Source organism: Brienomyrus brachyistius, unplaced genomic scaffold (genome assembly GCF_023856365.1).
Source record: "Brienomyrus brachyistius isolate T26 unplaced genomic scaffold, BBRACH_0.4 scaffold42, whole genome shotgun sequence".
Classification (NCBI taxonomy): Eukaryota; Metazoa; Chordata; class Actinopteri; order Osteoglossiformes; family Mormyridae; genus Brienomyrus; species Brienomyrus brachyistius.
This window is the reverse complement of record NW_026042317.1, coordinates 1,667,052-1,691,080: the sequence shown is the minus strand read 5'-3', so window position 1 is coordinate 1,691,080 and position 24,029 is coordinate 1,667,052. Positions and strand designations below refer to the sequence as shown.

Genomic DNA, 24,029 nt, shown 5'->3' with positions numbered 1-24,029 from the left:
GCCTCCATCATTGATTCCTCGATTCATGGAGATGAACCTGTCCACACTGGGCTTGTCTCACACATTTGGATTATGAAGGCTAGTGTTTAGCATGATTATTGAAAATGAAAGTACATAGCAGGTGTCAATGTTTTGGAAGACTCCAGGATTACATTGACAGTACCTCTGCGCAAAGGCCTCCATCATCCTGTCAATCTTTTGTGCTTCTCCTGGCAGACGGAAACTCCAGAGGAACTGCCTGATGCTGGATGTGCTGAGCTCGCCGGGAAGGTCATGTGGTCCGCATTCCCTCCCCATGCACACGTGATCAGCTCAATCACACCGAAATTGTCGGTTTGCTGCCCTTCAGGGAAACAATCTAAAGGGTGTTACGGGAAAAGTAATCGATGCAAGAGCCAATGATGTTCTCCTGGTGCCTACCCTTGTTTATGTTATCGTTACTGACACAAACAATGATGAACGATAATAAGCATTTATAAGCCATGATGACCGCACCATTAACGTGGAGTTGCACTAACGTCTGTTTTTATAGCTAACCAGCAAGTCAACCTCTCACCCTGGTAATGCAACAGCGCCGGTTAAACAATACGTTTACACAGAGTGCTTGTGATCAGTGGCCTATACTACGAATCAGGGTTACTGGCTTATCGAGGTAACTTGACGGATTTAAGGTACCACAGTTTAAATGAACTTCATATTTGTTCATTGGGATGTCTGAATCGGTGCTAATCAGTACTACGATGCCAGTTATGCAATGTAGTTTTGATAAAACTTTTCTGTCATTTAACATAAGAGGAAAAAAATAATTATACTGTAGTCAAATTGGCTGATATAAAATCGTTTAAAACTGTGACAAATTTTGCCTTTTTTTACAGTGTATACTTCCAGTCACAAGGTAGCAGATACGGATTTCTGAAATAGCAAAGATAAAGGTCAATGATTAATATCCCTCATCTCTTTTAAAACTATAGGTAAGATGCTGTTTTGATATCCTGTCTAGGGTTGGAGTGTAACAGTATTCACGGGAAAGGGGAATGGGATAAAGGGACAAACAGGGTGAGGGAAAGAAGGGAACACCAGTGGACAAAGGGATATTTTTTGTATTTTCATTTTTTTTCATGTATAATACTGACACTGAACAAATAACCCGGTGCAAAAGACTTTGGGAGTGACCACAGCCAAAATAACAAACAAAATCCCCAACTATCAAGTGCGACCCACAGCTAATCTCACCTAAGTGCAAAAGAAAAGGAAACCAAAAGACAAACACTCCACCTCACTCCCTGACCAAATAAACAGAGTCCAACACACACTTGCAAAACAAAATAGCTAGGGGTGCAACGGATCGCGGTTGATCCGTGATCCGTACGGATTACAACCCACGGTTCGGAACGCACGTGATCCGCGGATTAACTCGTTTTTTAAACTTTTAGATAAATAAAAAAAAAATAACCGCAGATAAAACAGTTTTCTGCTGATATTGCTTAAATAATAAATAATTAATTACACAGAAGTCGTGTTTACGTCAGCGGAACATGTGTGTCAACAACGATGGCTAGCGGCGGAACAGAGGAACTCGAAAAGCCTCCCGCATCATTCAAATCTTTTGTATGGGAGCATTTTGGCTTTCCTGTAAAATATAATGATGACGGAAGAAGGGTGGTGGACAAAACAGTTACAGTGTGTAGACACTGTGGCACGAGAAAGCCGTATGAAAGTGGCAATACATCGAGTATGGCCACGCATCTGAAGCGACATCACCCCGGTGTGCAGACAGGATGCAAACCGAAGCAACCACAGCAACAGCTGCTCACCGCTGCATTTAAGCAGCACTTTGCACCAGAATCAGAGCGGGCTAAAGCTATTACCAAATCTATCGGGATGTTTATCGCGGCAGACATGAGGCCATACTCTGTTGTTGAAAACAAGGGTTTTAAAAACCTCCTAAAAGTGCTTGAGCCACGGTACGAAATACCCTCGCGCACACATTTCAGCATGAAGGTCATGCCTGAACTTTACGAACAGAAAAAAAGCAAAATCGTCGCAGACTTATCAGATGCATCCTCTATTTCGATCACCACAGACGGGTGGACATCAAGGGCTACCGAAAGCTACGTGACTGTGACTGCCCATTATATAACAGCGGGATGGGAGATGCAAAGTCCGGTGCTACAGACACGCCCCCTCTATGAGACTCACACAAGCACAAATCTAGCGCAAATCCTGATAGAAGCAGTAGCTGAGTGGAAGTTAAAGAGACACAATGCATGTAGCAATATCCCAGTCACCACAGATAATGCCAGAAACCAAGTAAATGCAGTGACAGAAGCTGGACTAGGGCCACAGATATCTTGCTTTGCACATGTGATAAATTTAGCATGCCAAAGAGGAATCTCAGTTAACCAGATGGATCGCCTTCTTGGGAGGATTAGGAAGGTGGTTTCTTTTTTCCACAGAAGTACAACAGCAGCTCATGTCCTTAAAACAAAGCAAGAAATGCTACAGCTACCAGCCCACAAGCTCATACACGACGTCACTACAAGATGGAATTCCACATATGACATGTTGGAGCGCTATCTTGAGCAGCAGGCAGCAGTATACTCTGCACTGACAGAAAAGACACTGAAAAAAAATATCAGAGACATTGTCACCTTGTCTGATGATGATGTGAAAGTAGCAGAGGAGGTCCTTCAGCTCCTCAAACCTCTCAAAACAGTCACAACCCTATTGAGTACTGAAAATGCACCATCTGTATCCATGATCCTACCTCTGAAAACCAGAATTATACAATCCATGTGTGCAAATGAGGAAGACACCAGCATTACCAGAGATGTTAAGGCTGCCATAAGAGGGGACCTGATTTCCAGATACACCAACCCCCCTGAAATACAAGATTATCTTCACAGATCTACTGCACTTGATCCAAGGTTCAAGTCCCTGACTCACATAGAACCAGCCCTACGCGAGAAGACATACACTGATCTCACAACTGAGATTGTGGCTACTGAAGAGGTAAAAAATAATACAGTTATTCATATTATTTAATATTAATATAATTAAGTTATAAAATATTTTAACTATTATTTATGTGAATATTTGATCTTAATTTTGAAAATTACCAGCATATGTTATTGATTGCCTATGGAGTTATATAACAAGAAATATAGTTAAATAACTCAGTAATTTTTTCTGCAGGGTCAAGCCACAGAGCCAACACCCTCTGAAGAAGACACAGGGCCAAATGCATCTCCTCCACAAAAGAAGTCTGCCATAGAAGAGCTTTTTGGGGATACATTTGTGAAAGAGTCAGACACAGAGAAAACTTTTTACAACACAATCAAAGAGGAGGTAGCATCATACAGGGCAGCAAGCAGTTTGCCAGTGGATGGTGGTAATCCGCTGGCGTGGTGGAAACACAATGAGTGTAAATACCCTCACATTGCAAAAATGGCAAGACACTACCTTGCTGTGCCTGGCACTTCAGTTCCTAGTGAGAGGGTATTCTCCACAGCAGGTGACATAGTGACAGCTAAGAGGTCTACTCTCTCCCCAGAGAATGTAGACATCCTCATCTTTTTGAAAAAAAATTTGTCATTATAAGGTTTGGCCTGTTTTCAGTTCTCAGGTTGTTTTTCAATTGTTGCATTGAAGTATTCAAGTATTGAGAATTTTATTTAAAAATTGTATTTATTCAGCTTTTTCAGTTATTTCTTGGTTTTATTTTTGTAATTTATTTTAGTTATTTTTGATAAAACCAAAAGTTCCTTGCCATACTGTTCTTGTAATAAATGAGAAGCAAATTACATTTGACTCCTCCCCTTTTTGCTGATCCGAAAATTGATCCGATCCGTGACTCAAAATCCGTGATATGATCCGAACCGTTAGTTTTGTGATCCGTTGCACCACTAAAAATAGCAGTCACTCCCTATGCAGCAATACAATCACACATACATAACATACACACAAGTCAAAGCAACAAGGGGGCTAGTGAAGACGTAAACCAAAGAAAACCAAGCGGGGAGACAGCAAGCCAAACTGAGGTCGCGGGGGGGACCAGAGCCTGTCCTTGGAACAACAGGCGTAGGCAGGAACCAACCCTGGGCAGGAGTCAACACTCTGCAGGGCGCAAACACTCACAACTCAGATTTGCCAATTAACCTACCCTGCGCACTTTTGGACTGTGGGAGGAAACCGGAGCCCCTGCTGGAAGTCTTTCCCCATTCACCAGATTATATTGCCAGAAGACTGAAAATTAGATATCAAATACTAGAGTGACATAAAAACAAAAAACAAGTTTGCTTGTAATGAGACGCAAAACAGAAGATTATCTCTTTTTATATTTTGAGAAAACATTTTAACATTTATCCAACCGGTCAAATGGTTTAATACTTCATACAGCAGCATTTCTAAACTCATTCCTCAGCCCACCAGACAGCTCCACGTTTTTGCTCTGTCCCAGATCCCTGCATGCATGAACCAAACAGTCACCTTTTACTGCTGTGCTGAGAGCTTGGACAGAGCAAAACTGTGGATCTTTGCAGTGGGGTCCAAGGACTGGGTTGAGAAACCCTGGCATAGAGGAGACTGCAGTGAAAGCCAAGAAAAAAAGAGATTAGAGAGGAAGGTAAAATGCTTCCATTAGCATGGCAAATAAGCTGCAAGTACAGACCCTGTGCTTCCATTACAAACAAAAAGCCTGTATGACCCTCCTAAACACACAAGTCAGATTAACTTAACCAGGGGAAATAAGCATAAAACTTGACAAAGACTAGACTATGAAAAGGGAAGGTGAACATCATACTTACACGAACTTCTGCTAAAGCAAATGGACAAACCCCTTTTAACTGAATCAAGTTACTTAAGAAAATTAATAATCCAAAAATAAATCAATAAAAATTAAGAAAAACACAATCATGCTTTGAACTAATACTGCAGTCAGTCCTAAATGTTCCCATGACATTCTTTTCGTCACGACGCACACTCGGTACATACTGGTTGAAAACCATTTATAATCCTTCATGTACCAGTCTATGATGGAGCACCCCAACCTGGGCCACCCATCCAACATGGCAGATTTCTGCCCCCTGGCCCCGGAGACTAGCAGACTAACCTCAGGAAACAGGGAACCAGGGGGACATGGGCCGCTGACTGGATGGGCGACTCCAGAATGAGGTGAAGCAGAAGGTAGACTCCACAGTAGAGGACCGAGGAATGTAGACCAAAACCAGGGAACCTGAAGTGGCAAGAACACAAACCAGGACAGACATATAAAACCAAAGCAAACGCATCAGTGGCACAGCCCACCAGCTTGTGAAAGATGGCTACCTGGCATCATGAATCCCTTAATCAAAAACCTTTGTGATGGCAACTTTGTCACCCAGGACTGATCCCTTCTAAAGACCTCAAGTTTCAATGCAAGGTTTCTGAAATGTTTTGAAACATTAGTCCATGTGACTGCTGTGGTATTGTTCCAGGCAGGGAAAACAACTTAGGAGAACATTTCCGTGCATGTTGGGTGTTTGTGGTACTGTTGGGCTGAGGGGGTAATTGAGTGACTATTAACCTTTGAAATCCAATTATATTATTTAAACAGGTTAGTAGTTAGACAGTGTGATTTAGATGAGGATAAGGATGTTTTATTGTCATTACAAAACGTGTTCTACATGAAGGGAACAAAATGAGGCACTCAGATCCGGTGTATTAGCAATAATAAAATAGAAATAAAATCGAAAGAACAATACAATGAATAATATGGTAACAATTAAAATAAAATAGAATAAAGACATTAAGATAAATTCCATTAGGAGAATTTAACCATGGATATAAAGTGAGCAGGTGTGAGTGTAGCAGAGATTACTGAGGTCTGTGTGTAATAAAGTATATGTGACACTGGCTGAGGAAGCAGCAACGTGTGTGTGTGCAAAGTCACAGTAATAACCTGCAGCTCTGAGGGATCTATTGCAGCGAAGCCCTGACATGTAACACTGGTGATGAATGGCAGTGTTAGATATAGGTATAGTGAGGTACTTATAATTATAGTAGGTGTAGGATCAAGGCCTGGATTAGATTTAGTTAGAAACATACAGGGCAAATCTAGATAACACATACACACACAGATTACATATAAATATAAATTTAGGGGCAGTGTGTAGCTCAGTGTGCTAAGCCTGTGATCAGAAAATAGCCCACTTTAGCCCAGCCTGGGCACATCTGTGGGTCCTTCAGCAAGGCCCCCAGCTCCCTGGGTGCCACTATGACTGGCTGCCCGTCACGGCCAGCTCACTCTGAGCAAGTTGGGGGAGGCAAAACGAAAATATCTTGATTGGGATCAATAAAAAGTATTAATTCTTATCCTACGGTCTGAGCATTCGGTCAATCCAAGTACAGAGAGTGGTAATGTGGACAATGCTGCTTGCATTTCCGGCCCAGCAAGGCCTGCTGCTGCTCCACAGCTATATATATTCAGCACTGACCTTTTTCCATTCAGTGGTTGTTAAAATAACTTTGTGTAGCCTAGTAATGGTGTAGTGCAATATTCTTTGGTTTGTAATATAAGGGATTAAATAATATCTTCCAAGTGAGATACAGGCCCTCCACATTTTCAGTCAAAGGAGACCAGACAGCATGAAAGCTCTTCCTACAGTTGCCTCTGCTGTATCTCAGATTTTCAATAGGTAACATAGAAAACACATCTTTAACCTATTGTCTGAAGGCAGGGGGTCTGGAGGACTTCCACTGTGTGAGAGTTGTTCTTCCACCCAGCAGAGAGGAGAAGGCTGTGGCTCTGGCCTGTGAGGCGGTGTATTGTTTTTCTGCGGGGAGATGTGAGCATCGGGTGAGACTCGACTCAAATGCAGCCACTTTGAGACAGACGTGGACTTTAAGGAAACACAGACTACACATGGAACAGCAATGACTGAGCTGGGGAACGCAGTGAGGGCAGGCATATTTATACACAGCACACTAATCAGCGACAAAACAGGTGTACAGGGTTAGGATGGAGAACTATAATGGGATACAGGAGAATTAGGAGGGTTACAAAGGGCCAGCAGCGACCCCTGCTGGCATGAGTGGGAGGAGACATGAAAAAATAAGAGATTACAGGACATGACAGGAGCACCAAGCACAGCAACAGTGGGGTCATGCTCAATTATCACACCACATATATGAGAAAACATTATGAAAAACTGTTCCCAAAAATTGTTCAAACATCAGCATGACCGAAACATACGACTGGTTGTACCTAGGCTACACTGGCACTGACAGCAGAGTGTAACAAATTACCAGCTACGACACATATCCAATGATTCAGAAGAAAGACAATTTGAAGAAACAAAGTGGTTAATTGACTATTGTATAATAATCAAATCACTTCATAATCATGTAATACATAATATATCACGATGGGAAGAGGGACAATCCAAGGGCAGCCTTGTGGGTTTTATTGCTGAACCAAAAGACATGAATAGAACCCAAGAGGAGGAGGAGAGCACAAATAGGAGGGAGGGAGGAAGGAATAAGCAGGAGGAGTCGGGGAGAACCTACTAACACGGGGAGCAGAGAGGGGTCCTCCTCCTTTTTGGGTGAAACTAATTGCTTGTGACATGGTAAGAGGCAACTTCTTTCTTGAGAGAATTTCTTTAAAGGGCAAGACAACCAAAGCTGTAAATCTAACAGGAAAAAATAGCCTTTGTAGAATTCTATGTGAAGACCCTCTGGGCCAGGCGCCCTGCCGCTCTGCATTGTTTTCTTTGCATTTACAACTTTGTACTCCATAATTTTAATATTTTATCACGAAGCCTGAAGAGCAATATGAACTATATCTTGCTTTAAGTAAATTGTCTCATCCATTATTAGATTTAAACACAGTCATAATCCACAGCAAACTGCACTTACAGCCTTCATCCTGCTCTTCAGTCTCTGACGTGCTGCATCTAAATGGGGACTCGTCAAAAAGCCAAGTGGAGCTGTCATGAATGAAGGCCTTGTTCAAGCTTCCCCAGCCTGACAGCAGGTTAGTCTCTCATTTGACTAAAGTATATTTAACTTCTACAGAACTTTGCAGGCTCATCTAGGATGGAGAATTTCTGCTGCTGAGCGCCTTAGAAGAGATTCTCAGAGGGAGATACGAGTCCTAGGTGCCTGCTGGGTACATATTCAAGACAGAGTTAGGACCGACTTCAATAATTCTGCACTGTCTCCCAGATTAGAGGAAAAAATTGTATTTTACTGAAAATTTCATTTATGGAATTTTACCTTAGACTTGGTCAACAGCCATGTGGATAAATTTCAGAACTACAGACGGTCTGTGGGTTGGGGGGACAGGCAGGTTGGCAGGTGGGGGCACACTGAATGCTCCTAGGGGTGTGGTGGGTGTGCTTATATGATTTACAGGAGCCGAGGCTAACAAAGGCACTAAACTGCACAAACAGCCTCCTGTACGAAGTTTTACATGAAAAGGGGCCATGGGCTTGTTGGCGCTATGTTTCTTAGCACTCTGACTAATACAGCCAACTGGACCCGTCTACCTCTTCAAAAACATCCATGCAAAGTTTCCTGCCTGTTTCTGACAGCTTTCACTGTTTTTCTTTTTTGCTCCAGTATCTTGACCTTTACAATCTGGAGGATTGCTACCCTCCAACTAGCTGTTTTGGGTCAAAATGGCCCCATCTGCGTTAATTTGCATCATTAATTACAGCATAAATCGATACATTCCAGATGAATTTTTAAGGTAATTTCAACAAAAGCCTGTAAAATTGTTAGTTCTGTTAGGCAGAACTGAAAATATGATGTTAAATGTATCACAGTGCAATTGTATTAAAAATAAATCAATGACTTTGCATGACTATTTTTGCACGACAGATTTAAATTTCATGTTTATAGTTCAATTTTATGTTATATAAACAAAATAATTTTTAATACAGTGCATTTTTTTATTAATTCAACAGCACCCATGTTCAATCCACTTAAGTTTGGAAGGTGTATTGGAAGGTAACGCAGATCTTTCTTAAGTGGGCATCCAGAGATATCGTCCCCCCTCCAAGCACCCCTTTTCTCCACTAGTCCTGTATGGAGCTCGACAGGAGGAATGGAGAGGTAGAGAAAGGGGTTAGTCTCACACATAATGTAATGCAAAATAAAGAGTAAATACAAGTGCCATGAAGCAGAATTGAGCTCCAGCAGGCCTCGACATACAGTAAAGGAATTGTAAGGCAGACATGCTAACAAAACAGCTTTACATTCCCAATTCCAAACCATTAATGGGCAACCTTAGAGTGACAACGGCTAAAAAAAACCTTAGCTATAAGCAGGAATGAAACGTTGTGAAAAGCCAAGACTCCACATGAACATGTTCTCCCCTTGCAGAGTCAGATCACGCATTTGAAGTGTTCCCAAGTGTTTGTGTGTTTTAGGTTCCTGTTAGTGAGGGGTCCTTTGCCGTTCTGTCTGACATCCAACAGAAAGTGCACTGTGTCTCTGCAACTTAAGCTGAGTCAGTGTAAGTGTGTGGCTCAGTAGCTCAAGTATTTGGGCTTGTAATCCAAAGTTTGCTGGTTTAAATCCAGCTTCAGATGGATAACTGTATGTTTATGGGCCATTGAGTTATGAAAAATAATCAATGTTCTATATTCTCAAATTACTTGTACTTTTATGAACAACACCATTTATTAAACAAACAAATCTACATTGGCAGAATGAAAAATTTAAAATAAGAATAAACTATCATTTAAGAAACTGTGGAAAACTGAATTTACAATATTTGTAAATTGAAGGAAGAGTCCATTAACTTAAAACCGTTTTTTGATGGATTCTTTTTTTTTTTACAGTGTATGACGCGCTTGAATTCACTGAGCTCAAGTGTATGTGAAAATTAATATATTTACATCTAGTATGTTTCATGGCTTCACTGTATTTCCCTGTGCAATGATCAGTTTCATCTAACTGGTGATGTTAAAGGCAGAGCTGAAATTTAGTTTAGTCATGACCTCAAAATTTAAATTGAGTAGGTATTCTGTACAACCAGACGGAACTGCTGGTTGGGCTGGTCATCACCTGCTTTTTCTAAGTGAGGTCAAAATGTAAAGTTTCAAATTGCACAATATATATTAATCTGTTTCTAATGTTTTTACAAAATATTTTTTATGTGTTTGCATCTTATATTTTGTATAATGGGCTTGTACATTTGATTCTTCCTTGATTTCGGTGTAATGAAGTGTAACTAGTGAAAAAGAGAGAAGCTTTTGGGAAGCATTATTGAACTTATTGTCCAGAGTCACTTGGGTGATAATTAAGGTCAATATAAATCACCTATTACCCACTGTAACCCTTTGTATTCCCCCCGCACACTCTGTTAACAAAATAAGAGGGTTGAAGTTAAATCAGGTTAAAAAGGTAAATTTGATCCTCCCCCTATCGCGGAAGATGCGTTCCAGACCCATCAGCGATAGGTGAAAATCCACGATACATAAGTTTTTTTGAAGTTTAAGCCTTAAAATACCCCTCCCACATGCTTTAAACACATGTAAACTCATTAAAACAACACATATATCTGTATGTCGGGCTAAGGATATGAGTGACATAATAATAATAATAAAAATGAAATAATAATATGTAATACATATATATATATATATATATATATATATATATATATATATATATATATATATATATATATATATATATATATATGTATATATATATACACACACACAACTTTCTCTCTATATATGTAATGGAATATATAAAAATAAAAACATATATGGCTCTTACACATTCTTTTCATCCTTCTTCATGTAGCGTACTGTTGATTCATTCAAGCCATAATGGCGAACGCCGTCCGCATAACGCTTTCCTTCCCGAAGCACATCCAGAAGTTTTACCTTCTCCTGAATGGTCAACGTCTTCCATCGTAGGGCTTAGAACAAAACGAAAACAATCGGACCACAAACAATGTACGGGATACGCAGAGAATTGTGAGGCGTCGGAGGAAAATCCGCGATTTAGTGGGGGAATCGCTGTAATGTGAAATCTGCCAATCCTGGTTTTCAGCACCATGGACAGAAACCTGTCGTTTATAGGGACCTATTATGCCCATTTTCACTGTTCATAATTGGATTTTTATGGTCTGCTAGAATAGATTCACCCTTTTAATAGATGATATCCTAGAATCCAATATATTATTGCAGGGCTGTTTTCATTTGATATTAACCAAACGTGATATATTTATTTTTACTTTTGATATCTCATCCTTTTCCCCTTATCTGATAAAAGCCGCTGTCCGCTGAGACAAGCTGGTGTGTTTTTACTGCTCATTGAAAAGTGGGTGGTGCGGACTTTGCGTATTACATCACACTCTGAGACAGTCACTGATTGGTGGGCTCTGAGGGGTAGGTGTGACCTGAAAATCATCCATCAATCAACCCAGGATGGAGGGACAGGCAAGTGTAAGGCAACAGTGCTAACCACTGCACCGCTCCTGAAAATCATGAACCATTTTAAATGTTGAAGTATTTTTGAAATATTTATTAAATTTAAATATTTATTAAATCAAAACATTGAGCAGTATACATGATATAGCGACTCATTAATGAATAAGCAATATAATAAGATTCAATTTAGCTTTCACTACTTAAAGCGCCAGAACAACGCATTTGAAAAAATCAACAGCTATATCTCTTACCAGAAATCAGGAACAGGTTAAGAAAATCCACAGACTTCGTCGCGAGCAGTTTAATATACGAACTATTTCCTTCTACCCGACTCCACACACCTGCAGTATCACTGCGCAGCAGATATCGCCAGGGAGCTCGCGCTCGTGTCTAATGCGCAGTGATACGAGTAGTGTACTTCGATAGAAGCCCGACATTTCTACGGCTGATATTTCCAAACCTGAACAACTCCCAGCAGAACTTTGATGAATAGATAACATTAAGACCCCTCTAAAATATCTTTTTATAGTTTTGGGGTGAACCTCCCATTTAAACGAAGTACATGGTGGTGCTCATGAATTTGAAAGCCTAGATGCCTCATCTCGCTTTTCCACAACGTGTCAGCAGCGCCACCATCTTGGAGCGGTAATTAGGCATAAACAAGCAACATGTCAGGGTGTAGATGGAAAGATCTTTTGGCCATAACTTCTTTACTAATTAACGCATTTATATCTTACAATTATGTAGAATAAATAAACAAGCCCACCACTACTGCCCCCCCAAATTTATGTAGTACTGCTGATAGTATTCTCAACGAAAACTAATCATGCTAGTATCCCGTCAGTGTCACAGGCTAGTATACATGTTATGTATCTTATTTGACCGTACCGCAGATTTTTTACCTGTGAAATGTGATTCCCTGTTTTCTAGTTTTAACATTCCTCATGTTGTTGCAGTTTCGAAAATAGTCGGTTCACTAAGTCATATCTGTGACTCCTCTATTTCGCAATTACCATGCCAATATGGCGTATCACCCAATGAGGCATCCAGGCTTTCAAATCTATGGTGGTGCTGCCTACGCTACTACCCATCACATGACAGAGGAGCTACCGAATACCCGCCAATCGGGAGCCGGCTAGATCAACCACGCCCACCCGTCACATAGAGAAGAGTTAGGCGAAAGAAGCGAATCAGGTTAAAAATGTCACCGTTAACGCGGTATTTATTAGTCTGGAGATATTTTACTTTAAGCAAGGCACAAAATAAAGTTGTAGTATTTGTAATAAAATTTGAAGATTAGCCATCCCCGAGGAGCTGACAGGAAAGTCAGGTACAGATATAGTCCTCATTAACCAGCTAGTCCGTTACTAAACGTCGCCAAATAAGGTTGCCTTTTTCTATGATTTTTTTTTCAGTTGAATTGACATTAAACAAAGTAATCTGAGACCTGAGATATAACATTGGCAACTATGGTCATTTTTTACAATCATGGATATTTTAACATTGAGGACGTGCGTCTCATGTCATTTTCACATAGAGGGAGTTTAATTGTTTTTATCTATGTCTGTGTGTCAACATATATCTATTTAGTTATGTCACTCAAATGTATGATTAGTATCGACATTTCTGTAGACTACTATGTTGTAATAAAACTGTATGGTCCTCTGGGAGTTGGGCAGTAGAAAGGAAATGTAAAGTATCAATAAGAAATACTATTAATGAAGTAGCCGCCCTAACCTTTTACTTTGTATGGAGTGTGCATACAAAACACAAATAATGCAGTTGTACTGTTATGTATATAATTTAAAAGGTATACTTGCCAGCAAAAGATTGAGTTAATAAAATTAAATGAAAAGTATTAAGACCCCTTGTCATTCATAGTATTATATACTTCTTAATTTTACAAAGACTTTATTCCTATCATATTTTTAAGTTTTTGAAGTTGATAATCTGGAAAACTGCTGCCTGGGATCAACTATCCATTCTTGACTCTTGGAATAGGAATTGAAGTCGAATAAAACAGCCTTACAGCACCCTCTTGTGACATACAGTAATATGGAAAACAGAACAATTACTAACTGAACGCAACATCCCCCCTTTACTTATGTATTCTTCTTCCTGCAGCAGCACTGTATTCTATAAAAGACACGCCTTACCTGTAACATTTCTTCCTTTAAGGTCACTACACCCCAGACAAAACAATAATGTAAGTTCAACAAAAAACATTGTGCTTGTGCCTTCCTGTAAGTGCACAACCTTTTCACTATGAACTGCCTGTTTTGCTTCCAACAGAAATCATTTACAATTAGAAATGTTCCATTCACTGAAGACCACAGTAAGAGGATCTATGAACAACTGTTATATATTTTACACTGAATCTCTCTTTTCCTTTAAGGTATCTCTTTCTAACCAGAAAATCACGCTCAGAACATGCATTTCATTTCTTTGTTTAATTCTGTGAAGTTCCATAGTCCTTGAGCCGATGATGGTTTGTGTGCCCTGGCTGCACAGCTTCCAGTTCCTTAGGCCATTCCAAGCTCAACTGTTCTTTCAGGACCAGTCTTTGGCAGGGCTGGAAATTTGGGAAGTCCACTGGGTACTGAGGCCAAATGGGCAGCATGCCATGCTTTCCCGTCAGCCAGGATGGGTCTCGATGGGTGCAGAGAATTTCTGATGCCCTTTTTGCACATGCGCTGGTTTCCACAGCCGCACTCTGTGCCCTTCTCTGAATGAGGGAGTGCGAGCTCCCTGTCTTGCATCACAGTAGTGTTTCATGTGAGATTGGCAAAGAGACACCCAGCAATGCACTTTATTATCATGTCACTTAATTATCACTTATGCCCCTTCAGTATCAGGCCAAGTACAAACACTACACAAGCAGAGTATTCTGTGGGGAAAAATTAATGTCCTCAACTGCTGAGAGCAGCGTGCTGGTGATGCTCTGTGCTCATTACATCTGTGAGCTCATTACTCTCTGTAGTGCTTTTCAATGCTGCATTGAGCAGCTGCCAGGATGTTATGCTGCCTCTGAGGATAATTGTTTGTTTTGAAGTAGAATAATTCAGAATAATTCAGAAGATGGATACAGATTTTCTCTTATTAAACAAGACACTGGCTCACTCATAATTGTCCAATAAGAGATAAGGAGCATTCCTATTGAACAATCATGACTTCTAGCTTAAGTTAATTCCGCTAACTGAGAAATCCTGCTTAGTGGAACACCTCCCTGGTCAGAAGAGAACAACTACAACAACCAAGAGTCACTACCTGGCTTCTGGTTATTGTGCATTAGCTCACAGCTCAGACTGGGAGTCATTTCATAATGAATCGACTCCTCAAGTCCAAGCCTTGCAGTGGACTGCAAAGCATCCAGGGACACTGCGCAGCACATTAAAGGACAGCTCTTATGGAGTGACCACTAAACGTAAAAGTGGAAAAATAAATCATTTAAAAAATGTTAAATGAATAGTTAAGGAAGATGTAGCATTTGATTATGTCCATGCATTCTATAATCTATTCAGTACAGGATCATAGGGGAGTCACAATAGGACATACTGTAAGGAAGGGGAATATTCTGCCAAGAAGGTCAGTGCATCATAGGAGTCACTGACAGACACAGACACACACAGGCACAAGGAAACAAGCAGCAGAATATGCATATGACATGCAGAGCCAACAAGCCTGTAGGACCTAAGAACAAACATAGGTTTGGGTTTAAAGTGTTCTATCTGGGATTTTCTTGCTGTTGGTACTACAACTAGACACAACAATCTGTAGTCATGATCGTCTTTCCCCAGTAAAATAGTCTAATTTTCTTTCATGCGTACTTTGACAATGACATCAGCTTAATACAATGCATAAGGCTCACAAGTTGAAACTTCAAGAATAGGCACAGACCATGACATCACCTTAAAACCAGCTTGGAAGGTGATGAAATTGTAACCTGTCTGTCTTGTAGCCTGATTTAATCCCCATCGTTAACTATGGGGCCTTAATGTAGCATAAGATTAACCACGATCACAAACATTACACTTCTCAGAGCGGCATCTAGGAGGTTGTCCTAGTTGCTTGTGAGTGTATGTGTGTGTGTGAACTGATAGCAGGCTCATGATGGTCATTGACAAGAAAGGGCATTAAACTTGGCAAAAGGGACCGCAAAGAATGGCAGATTGTTATTCTTTATATAAATTCAATAACTAACTAAGTCTTCTTTTATTATTGCTTCTCTTAATAGAAAAGAGAGAAATATCCATCCGTTTCTTTTGTTTTCGTTCGTAACTAATTTTCTCTGAAAAAGAATTTACTTTTAGCAAGACAAAACTTCTGAATTCGTTTTCTCAGTCTGTCAGTTTGCACGCACACACACACACACACACACACACACACACACACACGCACACACACACCTGTGCTCCACCACACTGATCCCCACACAAATATACTGCACAAGGTGAAAGTGTGAACACCACCACCCCAGACCAATCAAATCTTAGTCAGCCAGATCAATCAAGGCAGCCACTGCTCACAGTCTCCCAGAAAATACCCCAATCTAACCAAGAATCTGAGTGTTGAAAACTATGAAGAGTGCAAACAATGAGTAGCAGAATACAGGCTGTCCCTCTGTATCAGTCCCAAACAGAAAGAAAGGGCGGCCCAAAGTCTGTTAAGTCGCAGAACTAGGGAATGAAACAGCTCCAAATGCAGGAAAAGGTGCGACGATCCTTAGCGCGTTCCAAGGCTCCCAGCACATCGCCGATGTCCCACCGAGGATCAGGAGCTTCAAGCAGCAGTTGTTGGGCAACATCGGACCAGCTGAGGACAAGACAAGACAGACGGAAAAGAAAAACTGACGTAGGAAACACAGCAGCCACAGTGCAGGTTCAAACTATTATTGTCTGACAAACCTGCTGGAAGAGGCATAAACTGAAGCTGACGAGCAACTGAAACTGTAATCCTGGCAACAACCGTAACTACAATTAAAACACATCAAGTAAAGCAACTGACAAGTAGCTATAGGCCTAGTCACCAGAATAACTTTCAACCACTGGAGCTGCAACACAGACACCAGAGAAACACTGCAATATAAAATATTACCATTAGCCATTTAAATCAAGCAGAGGATTAACGCTAATTAAAACAGCAAAACCTCCCACCAAGACACAGAATAAGTGTGAACCTCAGCCAGCATGCCAGCGTACCACGGCAGACCACCGCGGTGCGGAAGGGGAGTTACCGGACCGGGAAACGCCAATGACGCCTCCACACACTAGGGGTCCCCACACACACTTACCAGAAATAATCAACAAGTCCTACCCGCAAAATTCCACACTGCTACAGTTGGATGGCCCTGGGATTTTTCTCCAGAACCCCAAGGCTCAATGGAAGTACCGCGAGATTCTTAAACCCTTACCTGAGGGAGGAGGCTTCCAGCATAAGGAGAGGTTCACCAGAATCCCCGGGCTGGATGGACATCGTTCATCCTTTACCTGGGGAATGAGGCTCCCAACTCGTGGTGACTTACCCAAGCCCTGGTGCTGGATCATCATTAAATGCTTACATGGGGAAAGAGAGACCTTACCCTTGGCCTCCAAGCCTGGAAGTACCCTGAGCTCTAGACCCAAGCTTAACCCTAACCCATAAGCATAGGTTCGCAGCATGAACGGTTCTCACCAGATAAAAGAAAAACATACATGTTCTTAATCTGAAAATCAGTTCATCATTTTTCCAGAAGGTGGCAGCACATCAACACTGCAAGCTTGGCACATCCCTTTGGATACAATGAGCTATCCTTACATTTTGAAATTTTTTAAAACTTATTTAAATCAGTAAAACAAATTACTTCCAAAAAGGATAGAATCATGACTACCCAATACCCCTTGGCACCATGTTAGTGTGAATGGAGTTTTCACTCCAGCCCTGAGGGATTCAGAGCAGACACAAAAGATTGTGAACCCATGTGTGATTTACAGTGAAAGGTGACTGAACACAACGCACAGCCTCTGTTATGACTCCACTGTTCACCATGGTTCAGCACCATCTATATTTCTATTATTTTTAAGGTATTTTACTTGTGGTTTTACACTTAACATGGTATCGACAGGCTTGCTCCAAAGAGATCTCATTGTATTTACACAGTGACAGTAACGCTGCCTTATCTTGCGAGAGGAAGTAGCATATGGGTGCGCTGCTAACATTAGCATTAGCAAACCTAGCTGCCTAGCAGTGTTGGTAGTAACTCGTCAGTGTAATTCCACTACTTTTGTTTGCACCATGTATTTCAACATCGACGTGATGTTAATGTGATCACTATGCAACCTTTAGCCCACTGTTATTTTCCTTGATTATGTAATTATACTGGACAGGTCAGGCAGAGGGAGCAGACGCTGATGCAGCACATTGCCGCACCAACCACACGTCCAAACTGCTGGCGATCCTGGCCGGCGACCCCCCAGGCAGACACACAGTCGAATCCCACCCTTATTATAATTACTTTTATATGCAGTAATTGGTAATTAGTAATTTTCAGTAGCTTGCACAAGGCTGCTGACTAGCAACGTTATTCGTTGGCTGAATCCGAAATAGCTGTAGAGCTACGATGCTGGATTGTTACAGGGACAGTGATAAATGCAGACCCCTTTATTCTGATTGCGTTAAAAATCAAATGTTTTTACTCAGATTTCATCCATTTGGTGGTGTGCTCTCTATGTGCCATGTGTTGGCAAAATAGAGCAGCGCACTGAATTGTAATGCCTGTATCTTGAAACGTAGCGTGTTGTCAGACTCTCCGACACACAGCTCTATGGTCCATACAGAGGAGATGAGGAACATGCAGTCTGCTAAGTCACGTGGTTACCTTTCGTTAGGTGGCTACGTTTACATGCCTTAACGCAATTAAGATGTTTTCATGTAAACAGATTAATCGGGGAGCTCATTTATAAAGGCTTTGTGTGACTGAAAAAGACGAGAAGCATTCATACATACATTTATAGGAAGATTTTGGGATTTACAAAGAAAAACGTTTTGTGAAAAAGACACAAATCTTGTGAACGAGGTTGAGAGATGCTGTTTCGACAGAATCCTGTAGAGGGCACTGTGTATGCTAAATAGAAGGCTCCAGGAATGTATTCGGCATTTATAATCATAAACAATAATACTTGAAATATTTGTGGGCACATGACAATTGGCTCTGAGATTAAAGTTTTTTAAAATGAATTTGTTAAAATTTTTGGGCCGGCATGGTGGTGCAGTGGTTAGCACTGTTGCCTCACACCTCTGGGATCTGGGTTCGAGTCTCCACCTGGGTTACATGTGTGCGGAGTTTGCATGTTCTCCTCATGTCGTCGTGGGGTTTCCTCCGGGTACGCCGGTTTCCCCCCACAGTCCAAAAACATGCTGAGGCTAATTGGAGTTGCTAAAAAATTGCCTGTAGGTGTGAATGGTGTGTGAGTGTGCCCTGCGATGGGCTGGCCCCCCCATCCTGGGTTGTTCCCTGCCTTGTGCCCATTGCTTCCGGGATAGGCTCCGGACCCCCCGCGACCCAGTAGGATTAGCGGTTTGGAAAATGGATGGATAGATGTATGATAGAATGATTAAGCTGTAGCACATTTCAAATAATATTTCATTTGTAACACATTTGTTCTCCAAATTTCTACATTTTTAACCTTTGGCCACAAGATCATCTTCTTCCTGCCAGTATCTTTTCTTTTCCTTTGATCCTCGGTTGTTGGAATCTGCTCTGCTGCTTGGAAGTTCCCTGGGGAGTTAGTGTTGGGGGGTTCTGGTGGAATGTGACCATCGGCAGCCATGGGCTGGATAGCGCTGCGGTGCTCAGCCTGGCTCTGTGCCCTTCTAGGGGCTCTGTGTCCTTTGTTAGCACAAACATTTTGCACACCTGACATTACCATGCATACAGTATTTCTCGTATTTTACAAAATACAAAAACACTGATCTGTAGAAAAAAACATTTTATTTCATGAACTAAGTCAAATATGAATCATAAAACACAATTAAAATACTTTTTTTGAATACATGCCTCAGAAATTGCACATCCCTGATTGTGCGTTACCTTCATGCTGCCTTGAAATTTTTGATTTCTTCACTGTAGCCCTATGTTATACAATCTTATCTTAACCTTCTGAATTAATCCTATTTTTATTTCTTAAATATTCCCTCCACCACCCCCCCTCTGAGGAGGACTGCTTTATTTATAATTAATCTAATCCTATGTTATACAATCTTATCTTTACCTTATGTTAACTGATCCTATTTTTATTTCTTAAATATTCCCTCCACCACCCCCCCTCTGAGGAGGACTGCTTTATTTATAATTAATCTAATCCTATGTTATACAATCTTATCTTAACCTTATGTTAACTAACCCTATTTTTATTTCTTAAATATTCCCTCCACCACCCCCCCTCTAAGGAGGACTGCTTTATTTATAATTAATCTAATCCTATGTTATACAATCTTAAGCTTACCGTAACCTATCCTATCTTAACATAGAATAAAATTATCTTATATAATCTTATCCTAAACTTATGGTAATTTATCATGTCTGTAAAACATAAAATGGCATACAAGTTAAGACTATCTTAACTTGTCCTATCTTATTATATACAATCTTAACCTTATCCTATCTTAATCTTATCCTATAGTACCTTATGCTATAGAACTACATGGTAACATATCCTAATTTTATCTTATCCTAAGTATGTATGACAACTCTCGTGTAATTATGTGCTGAATCTACAGGGAAATGTAGCTATGTGCATCTGACTGATAGCCCATCTCCACACCCATCTCCTGAGCCCTGGGCATGGTACTTAGCTGCTCCAGTGCATCAATAGGAAAGATGAACTCATCTTCATCAATCCTACGCCTCTTGGTTGAATGAGTACCCTCATTATCCTCATTCTTCCCCTGTTTCGCTAAGTTAATTTCATTTAAATGTCTGTTCCAAAACTCCTGACACCAGTACTCAGTAAAGCACTTGGCGTCATAGGTCATTTTAGAGTACTTTGTTACATAATAGTTATACAACCAATAGAATTTCTCCAGGTGAGATGAGGCGGCTACAGCCTGTGCTGGAGCCTGAAGCAGAGGGGTCAGATGAACCATGCCTGGAGCTGAAAATGGATGTGGAGCTGGGCTTACAGGTGTGACTAAGTGTGGCAATAAAACAGAAGAGCCCATAAAAAGAAATGGGGATGAAACAAAAGGGGAGGGGGCTGAAGACGGAAATAAAAATGAAGAGGAGGAGAAGGTTGGTGAGCTGGGCTTAGGCTCTAACCCCTTCTGTTGGTCATACCTCCTTCTTCGCCCTGACCGGCCTCCCGCCGTATTTCTACGGCGGCCTGTGCCCTGCTGACCCCTGCTGGTTGCCACCGGGATGGCAGCAGATCCAGGAGAGGCAGACGTGGTCAGGGAGCTGGCTGCCGGCGGCCTGGTGCGGCACTTCTTCCGACGGCCAGCATCACTGGAACTGGTTTGTCCTTTGGGATTATAAAGACAGGGGACAGCATATTTAATTTAAATGAAACATTATGTCACTGTACAACAACACTACATCACAACCATCACAGATATCACACTTGGCAGTCGGTATTGCACACTAAGAAAAATTCTGCCGTCTTTATTGGATACAGGAAACACACGCTTGGGAAACTTATGCGCTGGTCTTGACTTGGGCCGTCTGCGTTTCAGCAGGGGAACCTGACCTATAAAAACAAGCCAGTTTGTGCACAGATTCCCTGATACGCAGAACAACAGCGAAAAACAACACTGGAAAGGTTCATGTGCATCAAATATAGCAGCCCACTCAATCCAAATGCTGGCATCAACAACTGACTATTAAGTCAAATCCTTTACTTATCTTACACTTTCCATAAGTTGCATTATTTATTCACTCTCAAGGTACCAAACTAAGATTTATGCTTTTTCTGATTACTACCGCGTTTCCCCGCAAATAAGCCCTAACATGATTTTTCAAGAAGCTCGTAATATAAGCCCTAGTTATTGTCCCATGGATTGTACGGTAACTAGAATGAGATGCGGTTGTACTACGAGAAGGCTACATGGACAAGAGGCGCTCATTTAAGGACAGAGTTATTGCTAAACATGAGAGATTGGGGACACTGGTTCTACAGGAAATTGAGTTGCGAGATATTCAGGACGGAATTTGGAACTTGGAGATTTACGATGATGTTCCAGAAGAACATGACATGACGACTATATTTGAATAAACATATGCAGTATACAGCAGAATTTTGTTCATGAATAAATTCACCGTCAAATTGTTTACATGGAAAGATACTGTTAGAAGATGACATGATGTCTGTGTTTGAATAAATGTGGATTCTTTTTCATGAATACCGGTAAATATACTGTAGCATGTTATACTTGGGAAAATACTACCTTAATATAAGCCGTAACGCGTCATTTGGAGCAAAAATGAATATAAGACCCTGTCTTATTTTCGGGGAAACACCGTATATTAGGACATATTCAGCTGTTACTTTACCACTTCATGATGATTTTCTCTGATGTTTAAACACAGCACAGGCACAGATTTTACTGATTTCATTATATAATGCAGTAGACATGCAAAAAGACTCCCGTATATTAAAGCTAAAGGTGAACTACTTTATTATTTAGACATGTACTTCTAAAACAAGATAATAGAACAGAAGATTCAAGAAGAAGAATTAACTCTTTAAGTGCTGAGTTAGTCTGGGCATCATTTTGCCATCCTTACCTCGGCCAACTGGACCGGGGATGTATTCCGGGGCGATCCGCACACTGACTGCACCTTTCGGCAGCAGCCAGTCAATCCTCTGGAGATTCACGGTGGTTTTCACGATGGACATCTTTCGCGTCTTCTCTCTTGCTGATAAACTGCAAGTCTGAGCTGCTTTAAATGTTCAAATGAAAACTCTAAACGGAAAAGAATTGTTATGATTCGGTTGCTAAGCTACGGTGGCCGATTGGTGTCAGCGCGCTGCAAAGTCTTCAAACGCTTTAATCAAATGACAAAACATACGATCTACATTTACAAAAGCGCAGAAACGTAGAAGTACCACAAAATTTTAAGACAAGTTTAAAAACATATAAGCGCTGAAAATCCGCTCACAACACAGTTGTGAAGTTTCTGGGTGACAAAGAAACAAGACGGACCAATTATGGTTTAACTGTATATCGAATGTTTACGAAATGTCGATATCTTATCAAAACAGGATATAGAATGAAACACTACATTATATCAATCAATCATTCGGTCGCCATTAAAAATATAGAATAATATTCCTTCCTTGTTATAAGTAACACGAGAGCTGCGGTCTTGAAGTTGCACAGACTCCCAGAATTCATAGCGATAATTACGCGACCCATTCAATTAGTGGGTTTTTTGATAATTGGGAATGGGGAGGAGCCATTGGGTGCGTTCGACTTCACTTAGGTCTGACTGCAGCTGACGTGAGGGGGAGCGCCATCTGCCGGCGGCTGCAGGAGTGTAATATAATAATATAAACTGTAATATAAACTTGTAATATAAACTGACAGCAGCCAAACTAGACAACTTCTACTCCTCGTAGTGCGAGACCTGACTGAGATGGCCGCACTGCCAGAAGGGTGTAGATACATCTATACAAATATCACCTGCATGCACATTACTTCTTCTACAATAACCAACTCCTGATCCAAACTGCTAGCAGTGAAAAGATAGCTGCCAGGAAAAAGATCAAATACATTTATTTCAAGGATTCAAAGTTTTTATTGTCATGCACAGAATACAATGCAATTCTTACTTGAATGTCTTCTTCACAGACTAGACGATTAAACACATAAAGCAGCGCAACATTACAGTAACTAACAATAAATAAACGATTAACTTATGTGTACTATTAGAGCATTTATTGAAACTTTACTTCTTTACAGGCTTTTCGGGAGAAATAGCAGATAACGCATCGGAACTTCCAGAGATACAAACGTCATGCTAAAATTGTTCAGCCAATAAGGGCAAAGTTGTGTCACGGAGGCAGTTCCAGTTTGTGCAGCCGGCTGAGAGGTTTTTTTTATTATTTTTGTTATTGAAGCTTTAAATTACAACAGAAGTAATAGCTGACCAGTGACCATTAAGATTAACAAAACAAACAAGAACATTTACGAGACATTTACAAAATAAGCCAGGGGCACATAGTAGTGACATTTACAGTTATGCCGGCTGAAAGGTGCTGCACGATCTTTCTTGCTCTCTGCACGTGCTGCACGATCTGTCACGATCGTTTTGTAGGTTTTTGTACCATGTGACTTGGTGACGTTAGGTGACGTTTTGCAGGGCCGGCTTCATGTCGGACAAAAGAAATCTAACCATGATGCAGTAATTCTAGAGGCAGCAAAGCAGACTAACCAAAGATCTCATAGTAAACAAAGGAATGTGATACTGCACTTAAGTCTCAAAACAAAGCTTTTACAATGTTAAAAAGTACTCACAACTTTCAGAATTTGATTGAGTACAAAAAGTTGCAGGCTAACGTAAGGAGGGTAGTTAAATGAGCAAAGAGGGAGTTTTGGAGGTCCTTCTGTAATTCAGTAGGATGG

General features: G+C 40.9%; 2 protein-coding genes and 2 long non-coding RNA genes across 4 annotated transcripts in view; all 4 read right to left on the bottom strand.

Moving 5' to 3' along the window:
- Window positions 1–24,029, bottom strand: part of LOC125722766 (tripartite motif-containing protein 29-like) — a 133,290-nt gene that overhangs the window by 74,468 nt on the left and 34,793 nt on the right. The window lies entirely within an intron of this gene.
- On the bottom strand, window positions 4,179–9,585 carry LOC125722795 (uncharacterized). Its single transcript, XR_007386595.1, has 5 exons — window positions 7,897–9,585; window positions 7,546–7,638; window positions 6,700–6,812; window positions 5,111–5,233; window positions 4,179–4,245 (listed from the first exon to the last, which is right to left on the bottom strand). It is a non-coding gene; the product is annotated as an uncharacterized LOC125722795 (long non-coding RNA).
- LOC125722815 (uncharacterized) lies at window positions 19,382–19,835 on the bottom strand. The gene is made up of 2 exons (XR_007386625.1): window positions 19,796–19,835; window positions 19,382–19,563 (listed from the first exon to the last, which is right to left on the bottom strand). It is a non-coding gene; the product is annotated as an uncharacterized LOC125722815 (long non-coding RNA).
- Window positions 19,951–22,315, bottom strand: LOC125722777 (uncharacterized). Its single transcript, XM_048998979.1, has 2 exons — window positions 22,189–22,315; window positions 19,951–20,926 (listed from the first exon to the last, which is right to left on the bottom strand). Exons 1-2 carry the CDS (start codon window positions 22,298–22,300, stop codon window positions 20,181–20,183), a joined length of 858 nt encoding a protein of 285 aa, XP_048854936.1. The 5' UTR covers window positions 22,301–22,315; the 3' UTR covers window positions 19,951–20,180.

Bases quoted from the DNA above. Each gene is read 5' to 3' on its own strand.
- LOC125722777 (XM_048998979.1), bottom strand. From the start codon at position 22,300: ATGTCCATCGTGAAAACCACCGTGAATCTCCAGAGGATTGACTGGCTG. The intron at 20,927-22,188 runs GTAAGGATGGCA...ATAATCCCAAAG, and splicing joins CCCCGGTCCAGTTGGCCGAG to GACAAACCAGTTCCAGTGAT.